General features: G+C 46.7%; 1 protein-coding gene across 1 annotated transcript in view; it reads left to right on the top strand.

Annotated features, from left to right (window-relative positions):
- LOC144162500 (membrane-associated tyrosine- and threonine-specific cdc2-inhibitory kinase-like) overlaps nt 1-12,227 on the top strand; it is a 58,889-nt gene that overhangs the window by 38,856 nt on the left and 7,806 nt on the right. Inside the window, exons 8-10 of the mRNA XM_077693063.1 lie at nt 4,829-4,974; nt 5,922-6,093; nt 10,429-10,546. Of these exons, the coding sequence (XP_077549189.1) occupies nt 4,829-4,974; nt 5,922-6,093; nt 10,429-10,546 (436 nt within the window). The remainder of the gene's footprint in view (nt 1-4,828; nt 4,975-5,921; nt 6,094-10,428; nt 10,547-12,227) is intronic.

Raw genomic sequence — 12,227 nt, 5'->3', positions numbered from 1 at the left:
TGCGGTACGCGCCTGTGAGCGAATGGGCCCCGTCTCCCTCGCTGCTGCGAGCCGATCCGGCCAGCACGGCGATGCGCGCGCGCACAACGTGCGAGCACCCCGGAATTTGCCCTGACAGAAGAGCCCACTGGCTCTGCGCCGACGAAACGTGCGCACTTGCGCGTGGCGCCCCATCGCCCCTTTCACCTAACGGGAAGTACGTACCTGTACTGTAAATTGTGTAATTGGGACTGTAAAATATGTGACTAGAATGTTAGTATAAAATAAACGTCTTCCCTCCGTACCCTGGGCATATTCCTTTGTCGCCCCTTTCTCCACCTGCCCAACAGAGGCGGTGTTGATTTGGCGTGACGGCGTTTCAGTATCGTGAGCGTGCTCAACTAGCTCGAACCCACGGTGGTTCCTCGCGGTGTGCATGAATGCCTGCCTTGTGCAAAGCTAGCGTTATGCATATTGCGAGGTAGAGAGAGACCACACACTGTTTGGACCCAATCAAAAAAGATGCATGCACTGCAGACAAACATCATCTAAATTAGACACTGCGGTACACATAGTTGACACTAAACGTGCAAAAACATAAAAGGCACTCTAGGCACTCGCGAGAGCACAAGTTTCCAAAATTAATACAGTTGTATAGCCGGTATTCCATGGCGCGGAATGCATGCAGGCAACCAAGTGTGCGCCGCCATATCTGTGGCCAAGCGTCTGTTGCTAGGCGACGTTGTGCGCACGGCCTGCAGATCAGGCACCCCTCTTCTCCTCCATGCAACTGTGTGAGTGCGCCCATGGCCGGGCTAGAGCAGCGGCGTGTGCGCGTTGGTGGCGGGACTTCACGTCGAGACTGGTCTGCATTGTTCTCGCCGCCACTGCGAAGGTCGTATCAACACAGTGCGCGCATCCGCCCTAGCCCGGCTGTGGTGCGCCGTCACTCGTTACGTCAGGCTCCGCGGGATGGCGGTATTTGTCCATGCTAAGCACGACTGTGAAACATACGACTGTTTCACGTTACAAACTCTACCTTACCGAACGCAAAGTATTCCCTCGAATTCAATGTCAGTGCGATTAATAACATCTCTGTTGGCGCCACCGTTTAGAATCGGATTGGAACGGAGCAGATGATGCACGCCGGTGTTTTTTTTTCTTCGGCGTGCGGGCGCAGTGGCCCAAGCCACGCCGTGTCCGTGGTGCATCGGCCATGGCTGTGGCCGTTTCCAGTGTTGCCAGGCGAAGAAATTGACCACTAAACTTTTCAATGAATACCACCTATAAGCCGCAATTACCGTATTTACCCGATTCTAACGCGCACCTTTTTTCCGCAAAAATAGACCGAAAAATCGCATGCGCGTTAGAATCGGATACGAAACTGAAACTGCCGAAACAGCTAAAATTTCGTTCCACCCATCGCCACCACCCTCTCAAGATGGCGCCAAAGCTTTCAGCAACAATTTTTCGGATCTAGGTGCCAAGGCTTTTCTATCAGCGTTCACACAAATCGTCAAATTATTCCAGTTTTGCGCTTGGTAACAGCAATGGCAGCAGCGGCAACGAAGGTGCGCCGCTTCTGCGGGTTACAAGCGGCTCCCACTCGTTCACAACGAGCGGTTGGCTGAAGCGTACGCCTCTAGAGAAGCTCACGGGATGGGCGTGCGAGGCGTGGGCCACGATCCCATCGAACATGGTTGAACGTTTGTTCGGAATTGTGGCATCGCGAACGCGCTTGACGGAACCGATGACGAGATGTTGTGGTCAGCGGAAGGCGACAAGGAGCTCTCGGAGAGCGATGAGGAGTGAGATGAGTGAGATTACTTCGGGAAATAAATCGCCCGTTTCTCTCGCATTCATTTTTCTTGCTCACAAAGTTCCTTGCGCGTTGCAATTGGAGTTGCAAGTTTTTTCGGTTTTTTATCTGGAAAATCGGGTGCGCGTTAGAATCGGGTAATTACGGTAAACTAGCGTATTGCGTTTATACCAGCAATAAAGCAGCGGCAATTGCATGTTTACTGTCACGTCGTAAGTACCACAATGCCGTTGTGGTACTTATTTGCATATGAAACTGTATATGCACTTTCATATGCAGGTTAAGTTGCCTTATTCAGTATTGATAATTATGCTAGCGCTATTGTGACGGCAGGTGGGGGCTTATTAACGCACTGAAACTGCTTCTAGGGCAAAGACTCGAGTTTCATTGGTTTCACTTTAGTGCAACAAAAAACTTCCAATTTCTTTTTCTCAAGCTTACCTTCCCAGGTGCTTCCCAGAATGGAATTGCATAAACCAGAGGTATAAACCCTGGAATGGTATAAACCAGGGGCTGGCAACCTGTGGCAGGGCAGTATTAAGCGGCCCCCACCACGTCGTCGTCAGGAGCCCCCATCCTCCCCGTCAATTTTTATATCTGAAGGTTGACACGCCAGTTTCAACATCACATAGGGTTAGACGGCAGCCAAGAACAGAGAATCGATCACTTCCGGTGGTCATTGTCCCCCATCTTCACCCTTAGCCAGGTGATTGTCAAGTACAGTAGACTCTCGATAAACGGAACTTCAAGGGACCGGAAAAATTAGTTCCGTTTAACAGGAGTTCCGTTTACTGAGAGAGATGTTCTAAGGTGCAAATTTATGTGCGTACACACTTCTAAGGACATTTCATGGAACTCTAACCACTAGAAAGTGACTGTAGCTGATAGTTTTCAGAAAGCAAGAAAACTACAAGAAGCGTAGGCACAGCATTCACAAAGTTGATTTGGCAACAATGAGTCGCGGTGCACTACAAAACGCGTCAATTATTTTTGTTTGAGTCCTTGCAACTGCATCTTCACGGAGGCTAGAGGCCTCAACTTTGCGAGTGCTTACGAGCCACCGAATTTAGAAGACAGCAACGTGGTAATGAAGCACGAATAGCACAATGATGGCACGAACAAGGCGACAGGAGGTGAGCCCTGTAGCCTCGGCGTCTAGAATCGAGACCGAACGACTGGAACAAGAACTGCGATGTTGCATTCGTTGCGCTAACACGGCTAACTACTTACAAGATGAGGCTTACGAGGCCAACAAGGCTAAAAAATCATGGACGAAGAAAAAAAAAACAAGAATGAAACAGCCGGAACCATAAAAAGCTGATTCTCATGCCAGTGGATTTCACAAGAAGTTCCATTTCTGGTTCCGTTTACATGGTGATGCGGAAATTTTAGTTCCGATTACCGAGAGTTTTTTTACGTTATCTGAATACAAAACCAACCAAATTCCAGGCAACTGTTCCGTTTAAGCGGCAATTTCGTTTAAGCGATTTCCGTTTATCGAGATTCTACTGTATTGTCTAATACTATTGTCAATTCGCTGAATTTTTTCTCTTTGCCTGCACAACCCCCCTCCCCCCACCTGATTTGCCGTCCAGCCCTCCTCCGTGTTGGCTTCATGCAACTCGGTCCTCAACCTCAAAACGTCGCCAGCCCCTGGTCTTAATGAGTTTAGGATCCCCCAGGAACAGTGCATTAGGCTTTAGTGCCGAGATGAAAGCAAGAATAGCTAGTGGAAGGGTGCATGTAATAAACGAGGTTAGTGTGCAATGAAGTGTTAACAGATAAAGGTTACGGGATTTTTTAGCACTTCTTGAAGGAGTTCAAATGCACTCGATAAATGCCAAATTGCACTCCAAGGGTTCTGGTATTAGGTCTACACAGGCGTACCATTATTGTATTTGTTGTGAGCATGTCTTGTTTATGTTTTGTTACCAGCCCGATTTTCTTATCGTTTTTGAGCTCGGCTCGCGTTTGCTCTTTGTGTTGTCTGTCGCACCAGGGAGTCATGTTTTAGGGTTTCACCTTGCCGTCACTAGCCGGGACTGTTCTTCTTTGTTTGACAGTGTGTGGGCTAACGTACGGGATAGCAGAGGACCCCGGCTAGCTTTGCTAGAGAACGGTACGCACCGTACACTAGCCCTGCGGAATCCGAAGACTCACGCCGGGTTCGGGTACTCACATGCGGTAGACAGGCTCCGGCAATCCAAAATGAGGCTTTATTGCCTGGCAGATACAGGGCATATACCAGACAACACGACTGTCGCTCACGGGGAGACAGTGGCTCCTGTCGCTTGCTCAAGCCGCTGGGCTCAGACCTTGATATCCGTCATCACGGCCGCGGGAGCAGGGGAGGCATCCCGAGGCGACCGATCAGGGCAGAATCTCTCGGCAGAGTCCGTGGAGCCAACTGGGTTCACCGTCATCGGGGCATTCGGCGTAGGCACTGCCGAGCCAACCGACTCCGACCAAATCGCCCAGTCGACTCCCGGCGGAGCGCTCGTTCGTCCCGCAGGTCAGCTCGGAGGGGAGAGAAGGTCTTCCCCAGGTTGGGGAGAGGGTGGCGCGAAGGAAGGCGACAAACTGGTCCTCCTTCCCCCGCGCCCTCGCGCGCACGTTTGCGGCGAGCTGATTCGGCGTGTCACGCGGGGTCATGAAGAGGACACAACCTACGTGACGCGCTGGCTACCCAAAATGGCGGCTTCCAGCTCACGGCAACACGTGCAGGCGAGGCTTAGGGAAACACGGGCCCCCACAAGTGTTCTCGGTCAAATTTGATGGTTCTGGGTGGAATCGTACGGAAAGATAAATGCTATCGGAGCAAACGCGACACGCCCAACTGCAGTGCATGTACCTTTGTTGAGCGCCTCTTTGCCGATTGTGTGTTCTTGTGTGTTTCGGAGCCCAAGTTAGCTGCAATAAACCTTGCCTGCTGAAAGCGCTCTGCATCGTTTTGAGCTGTGTGACGATGTAACTTGCGTTGTAATCATAGCAACGCAAGCCTTCAGCGACCCTTCGCCCCTTTTCGCGCAGGGCTGTCCCCCGAGTTGCACGCAGTGATCAAGGAGATGATGCAGCCCAACCCGAACAAGCGTCCGACCATTGACCAGCTGCTGGAGCGACCAGAGGTCAAGAAGGTGCTCCGGCGGAGAAAAGTTTACGTGGCGTGGCGGAGATCGGTGAGCGCATCTTCTCGCTCTTTCCTTCGTAGAATGGGATTTGTGCGTGCGTGGCTGCGAGCGAAACTCCGTCTGTGTGTGCGTGTGCATGTCGTGGTATGCTTGCATCATCACCAGCATCATAGTGAGTGACCCGGGGTTGTTCGTTGCCTCAAAGGATAACATTTTAGATGGAATAATCCCTCCGGCATACTGTATTTACTCGAATCTAAAGTTTTGAAACATGTGAAAATGGTCATTTAAGCAGGGTGACAGCTTTGTAAGTACTTATGGTACAGCTATAATATTTTGCAGGTACAATCTCTGGGGCCTGTAGAATGCAAATAAAATTACTACTGCAGAAAATTGATATTTTTTGGCAAATTTTTGGTGCTCAAGACCAGTGTCTCCCCTTAACACTGGAGCTATGATTCGCTGAACGACGTCTGCTTCCGGAAGCCTACGGGAAGTAAACATAGGTGGAGCTGGCTGAGGCCCAAAGCCGAACAGGAGAATCCATGTGAAGGTCTGTCAGCTGTGGGAAGAGAACGCAGGGAATTTTGCACAAAATTCTTGAGAAACCTGCAGGGAAATAAATGCTGAAAACAGGGAATTTTCTAACCTAGAAATGGGAATTTTTCACCCCAGTGCGGAACATCGCTGAATACAATATTTGAGCAAGAATGTACTATCGGCCAATAAAGTATACGGACCACGGCTTCGTGAAATTAGATTATTTTCTATTTTATGCCGCTGCCAGCATGAATAGAATATGTGCGGCCCGATTTTATTTTGGAATGACTTTCTTGAGAAGTCACTTAAAGGTTGCTGGCTAGGCACCTGGCGGAGAAATCCCATCAAAATCTCCAACCCGTGGTCCGTTTACTTTTTTGGCCGATAGTACAGTATTTTTGCGTAGAAGCAAGTATATAGATACACAATGATTGCGAGCGTGTATGTCTGTGCAGGTGGCGCGAATTCAGGACCTCTTCCTACTTGGCCTGTTCTGGCTCCAAGGGTTCTTCCAGTTGGCCTGGACTCTCCCGGTCTCCTGGTTCAAGGCACTGTGGGGGCATCCCCAGCGCTGCGAGGCCGCCTCTTCTCATCAGTTGTTCCCGGACAGCGACTGTTTTTCAGACGGTTTGTTGTTGTTCTGGTTGCCCGGTTGCATAGCTTTTATAGGGGGTGATGGTCGTTACCTGCTGGGGCAGTTCATTAGTTGACGTATCGCCCTTGATTTCACCTTTAGGTGTCTTGGTCCACAGAGTTTGTGCACAAGTAGAGTGCCCTGAAATGAAGGTTTTATGAAGAAAAAAATTTTTTTTCCCCCGGTTAATGGATGCGAACTCTCTGCTACTCTATTACTCTCTCTCTCTCTACCACTCTGTTAGGCGAGAACACATCTTTTTTCTTTTTTGGGGGGGAAGATGTTGGCAGGTCACTTCGATGACTGTTGGGTTGGGTTGGGTTTCAGCTGAGGCTGCTAGTTTCTGTTGATCAGCTGAATGGACAGCGGAGTGTCTTTGAATGGGTGTTTGGGGTAGGAGTCATGCCGGTACACTGAACGGACTGTGGAGTGACCTTGAATGGGTGTTTAGGGTAGTAATGCCGGTACACTGAACGGACAGCGAAGTGTACTTGAATGGGTGTTTGGAGTAGTAGTCATGCCGGTACACTGAACGGACAGCAGAGTGTCCTTGAATTGGTGTTTGGAGTAGTAGTCATGCCGGTACACTGAACGGACAGCAAAGTGTCCTTGAATGGGTGTTTGGAGTAGTAGTCATGCCGGTACACTGAACGGACAGCAGAGTGTCCTTGAATGGGTGTTTGGAGTAGTAGTCATGCCGGTACACTGAACGGACAGCAGAGTGTCCTTGAATGGGTGTTTGGAGTAGTAGTCATGCCGGTACACTGAACGGACAGCAGAGTGTCCTTGAATGGGTGTTTGGAGTAGTAGTCATGCCGGTACACTGAACGGACAGCAGAGTGTCCTTGAATGGGTGTTTGGGGTAGTAGTCATGCCGGTACACTGAACGGACAGCAGTGTCCTTGAATGGGTGTTTGGAGTAGTAGTCATGCCGGTACACTGAACGGACAGCAGAGTGTCCTTGAATGGGTGTTTGGAGTAGTAGTCATGCCGGTACACTGAACGGACAGCAGAGTGTCCTTGAATGGGTGTTTGGAGTAGTAGTCATGCCGGTACACTGAACGGACAGCAGAGTGTCCTTGAATGGGTGTTTGGGGTAGTAGTCATGCCGGTACACTGAACGGACAGCAGTGTCCTTGAATGGGTGTTTGGAGTAGTAGTCATGCCGGTACACTGAACGGACAGCAGTGTGTCCTTGAATGGGTGTTTGGGGTAGTAGTTATGCCGGTATACACCCTCCTGGTGCAAAATTGCTAGCTGCTCACGTCACTTGAGCACTGTAAAAGATAATTTGATCGCCTGGACGAAAAAAGCGAACTTCGGGACAGTATTGTTTTTGTTGGAAAAATTTGGTCAATATCAAAAGAACGTAAACATTGTGGGTAAGTGGTAATTTGCTTGTGTTACACTGTGTGTCCAGTAGGGCTTTGGGGCTTGCCTACAATTAGCCTGCTTATTCTCTTTCGCAATTAGCCTGCTTATTCTCTTTCGCCGACTTACTTTCAAGTGCCAGGTGAAATCCTCCCTTAAGGGGGGACACTGCTCTTAAAACAGCTTCTTTTAATTGTTCAGTAAACTCTGAAATTTGTCAGTCTTGCTGCATTTTTTCCACTGATTTCAAATAGGCCATTATTTTTCGAGTAAGTCAATTAGTTACTAGGATAATTAGAGATGATAAATATTTCTTGGAGGAGCAATATACAAAACACTGTTAGTCATAAAACTGCAATCGTTATATTTTCCAATGCTATAGACCCTGGGGAATGCAATAAGATAATTGGTTTTTTGATGCACCGCTTGGAACTAATTTTACAGCTCATTAAACTTTGGTGGCACTACTGGCAAGGAACCATTCTGAATGCCAATTTCAAACACGAAGGTTTAATAAGCCGTAAAATTGGTTCCAAGCGGTGCATCAAAAAACCGATTCTCTTATTGCACTCGCCAGGGTTCATAGTACTGGAAAATGTAACGACTTCAGTTTTATGACTAATTATCTCTAATTATCCTGGTAACTAATTGACTGACTCAATGAATAATGGCATACTCGAAATCAGTGGGAAAAAAGCAGCAAGTCTGACAAGTTTCACAGAGTTAACCTAAAAATTAAGAGATTGTTTTAAGAGCCATGTCCTCCCTCAAAGGCCTGCTGCACCCAAAATTCCAACCTCTTGAAAACGGGAGATTTTGAAAACAAAATTGAGAAGGGGCTACCAGTCATATCCCAGTTGGTGTGGCGGTATGTAGTGTGCATTCCAAGTAAATTTGGTCAGGGTGAAATTTGAGTGCAGTTGGGCTTTAAGGGGGAATGTGGCAAGTAAAATAACTTTTTCATTTACAGAGAAAATCTAACCAAATTAGGAGTATTTTTGTAACTAACTAGGTAGCCATCCTAACAACAAAACTGAAATCAACTTCAGGGATGTACAAGACTAATCACCTGAAACTTGCATTAAGCATAATTATAAGTAGGCAAGAACTCGACAAGATTTTTTTTTTGTCAATGTGATCGGGAAGGTCTATTCTGTGCTGCGAAGCTATGAGATTATTTCATTATATCCTGTAGGAATAAAAAAAATGACAAGAAAAGTTTCACCTTTCAAAACCAGAAATGGTATTATGTCACGACAAAAGTGAAACTTCTCTCTTTTATTCTGGATACCTAAAGGAAATAATCTGATAACTGCTCAGCACAAAATGGACCTTGCTGATCACAGTGACATAAACATCTTGTCGAGTTCTTGCCTAATTGGTTAATTAATCTTGGGGTGACTTTGTGAAGTCACTAAAGACTGTGAAGGCTCCTAAGTTATGGGAGATATTTCTAAGCTGATTTCAGTACTGTTATCAGGATAGTTAACTATGTAAATTCTCCTAATTTGGTTAGATTTGGTCCCCGAATAACAAAAGTAGTTTTACTTGCCACGTCCCCCCTTAACTCTTTCGGGACCGCCGCAAAAAGTGATGAAAAAGGGAGGTCTCGGTACAAATTTTTTATTACATAAAGCAAAGGCACGATCCTGCCTTAGCATACACCAAAATGCAGCTAATTATATGTTCTTTGACATAGAATACCAAGTTTTCCTTCAACACTGACGACAGAACCATGAAAAAATCTGAAAGGAAGAACTTCGTAAAAAAACTAAAGAAAAAGATAGAAAAAAGCGCAAATATAAAAACATTAATAAAGAATAAAATTATTTCAGGATATACAAAATCCAACACAATGCTTCGTTTCTTTATCGCGAAAGTTTGATGCGGCTAGGTGTAACTCGTTTTTTGTTTTGTGTGTGATCTCTTTGGCACTAAGGCCTTGGCTACGTCGTCGCCCCGGTACACGCCTGGCTCTCGTCTCGGCGAAAACTTGACCTGTTTCTGCGCTGGTGGCAGGAGATCACTACCATAGGTAGTTAACACCCTAGCGAACAAATATAAACCAGCCAGAATATATTTCGAGCGCACAAACCTACTCTAGAGCCAATTGAAACTAAAACGAACACCCACCTTTGAGTGCGATTTGATGTTCCAGGCTGATCGACACCCGAAACCTCACTCGAGCTGAAATCCGATCTCTAAAGCCGCATTCCGACTCTTCACTGCCACTCTCATCGTTAAAATCAACAGTAGAAGGCAGAGATATGCGAGACGAGACGAGGCGGATTTCTTATCGCGCTTGCGCGAGTATGACGCCATGTTTGTTTACATTCGAAACCACTGCCCGTCAGAATAAAATATCTGATGCGTTGCCACCTGGCGATAAAAAAAGGAACTTCACAGAACAGAAAACTCCAGGTTTCAAACTATCTCCTAGATGTCTCTAGGTGTTCCATCGAGCGAAAATTTGTATTCTGCAGGCTCGCGAAACCATCGATCATATGTGATCGATCGCCTATGGAGCGGTCCCGAAAGAGTTAAAGCAAATTTGCTAGTACATTTTAAGGTTTGGACACTTTTTAGCCTGCGTAATAGTGCACTGTTTTTACCCGCTTTGAAAGTTGTCAGACTTATTCGGGGAAGGAAACATTTGAGTTAGTAAGTTGATGAATTCTACACATCTTTTAGACAAAGAGAAAGAACATTTTCAGGCACATTCGTTTTTGGTTACCAGGACTTTTCTTTCCCCATAACTCGTTACTTAATTCGCGCACAAATTTACAGCATTAAAGCATTTCGTATTAACTGACTGATGATGACTGGCAACGTATCATGGTAGCTTTTGCGAAATTAGCTGTGGAAATTTTGGAGCTGATGGAGGGCCGTTTTTTGAAAGATTCCGACAAAATGCACGTTTCGCTTGCTCTTTTTTTCTCTCTCTCTCTCTCTCATAGACGAAGCTTCTGTCTTCAATTCTGCTGACAATGGGCTCAGCTTGCATCTGAACAGCTTTTCGTCGTGCGCCTCAAATGAGAGGAGAAACAGTTTCGGCAGTGACTACTCGCCCAAAAGGTGGGTTCTGAGGGCTCTTTCTTTTTTGCTTGTTTGTTTCTTCTATTCCTCTGCAGTCGGAAGATGCGCAGCGTTTGTTTATTTTCAACCAGAAAATGCGCCCCTCGCTTCCTTCTGGCTTTCTGTGCCCTGAAATTGTGCTAGTCGTGTTGTACACTCGTAGAGACGATGCCCACAGTGATGGAAGTGCTTCGCCAGGACAGAAATTCCTTCGGCTTTTACTTCAAAAGATGTGAATGTGTGCGTATTGTGCTGTATTCTATATCAGTCAACCCATAGTCTACATCAACCCAGGATTTTGTTGATTTGTAGATTTCTTACAGCGATCCTTGCAAAGTTTATATACTCTACCGCGCAATGCACACGGCTGTGTGCCGTATCATTCCGATCACATTGCCACATACAGACAAGCAGATTGGTGTGAAGAACTGTACATGACACTAGAGCTTCATTTAAATTTTGTTACGCCAAGTTTGTGGAGTGTATTTTGCCAGATTCAATCACCTAATCAGAGATCAGACCAAACAAAAAGCAGTTCTTTCTGGGCAGGCTGTTGGCTGCTATCTTTCTCGCCTTCCCCTTATCTTCAAGAGCAGAGGTCAAAGATAAGCAGGTCTGCACAGCATGGGTTCCTTCTGACCTGTCTGCAGATAATAGAACTGTAATGCACAGTTCTGGACTTTCGTTTCTTTCCGAACTGTCGTTCTCTGAGGTAGGTCTGTATGTTCTGTTCAGATTGGTCTTGGCGTGGCTGAATGAGTGATGTTCGCAGTTGTGATGCTCACGTACATTATCTGTCCAGATTAGGATTCTAGGGTTGGCATGCGATAAACTTCACGGTCCTATTTCTACCTTACACTGTAGTTCTAACTTGTGCGAGACAATAAATTTCTTTTATGCCCAGAAGGAGTAGGCAGCGTTTTGCTTTTTTTTAAAATTTTTTTTAAAATTTTGGCTTCAAATATCGTGCTTCACTAAACCTAGCATGTACCGTATTTTTGCGTGTATAACCTGCATTAAAAATGCGAAAATTTCAGGCGTAAAGTAGAGGCGCGGATTATATGCGAGGTATTTCCTTTGGCACAGCTTCACGGCTACTCGTAGGGTGGCCACCTGCCCGGTTTTTGACCGGCCTGACTGGTTTTTTTAGACAGCTGGCCGGTTGCCAGTCTGTATTTAAAACCGGCCACCATTTGCCGGTTTTTTGGCCATCGTGCTGCGGTTATTTTTTGCGGGCATTTTTTGAGTGTCAATTCAGCAACTGCGACAATAGATATGTGTCGACAAGCTGTGCAAAGACACTAGAGCGGAGAACATGCGCGGGCGAGTGCCCTCCCTCCCTGAGATAGAGGGGGGGGGGGGACCGAGTGAAGGAATGACACAATGAAATGACGCCGCCGTGGTCGGCAAGTGCGGTTACTTTTCAGTGCAACATATTCGGAGCAGTAAGCGCAATCTCAGTCACTTTCAGTACGATTGCTATGTTCATCTCTCCATAGAAAAACGCTACAATAAATGGCACGGCATGACAAAAAACCATAGCGCTTTTTTTTTTTTTTTTTCAACACGCATTCAACCTTCTATAAGCAATGCCTCCGAATAGCCGTTCTTTGTTTTTTTTCCGGAGATGAGTGGCAACCCTAGCAACGTGCATTGTGTTGCGAGGTCTCTACAGCGGCAA

Source organism: Haemaphysalis longicornis, unplaced genomic scaffold (genome assembly GCF_048455015.1).
Source record: "Haemaphysalis longicornis isolate Haplotype H1 unplaced genomic scaffold, Haemaphysalis longicornis Haplotype H1 scaffold_12, whole genome shotgun sequence".
Classification (NCBI taxonomy): Eukaryota; Metazoa; Arthropoda; class Arachnida; order Ixodida; family Ixodidae; genus Haemaphysalis; species Haemaphysalis longicornis.
The sequence above is the reverse complement of the archived record's forward strand: the minus strand, read 5'-3'. Positions and strand labels throughout refer to the sequence as shown.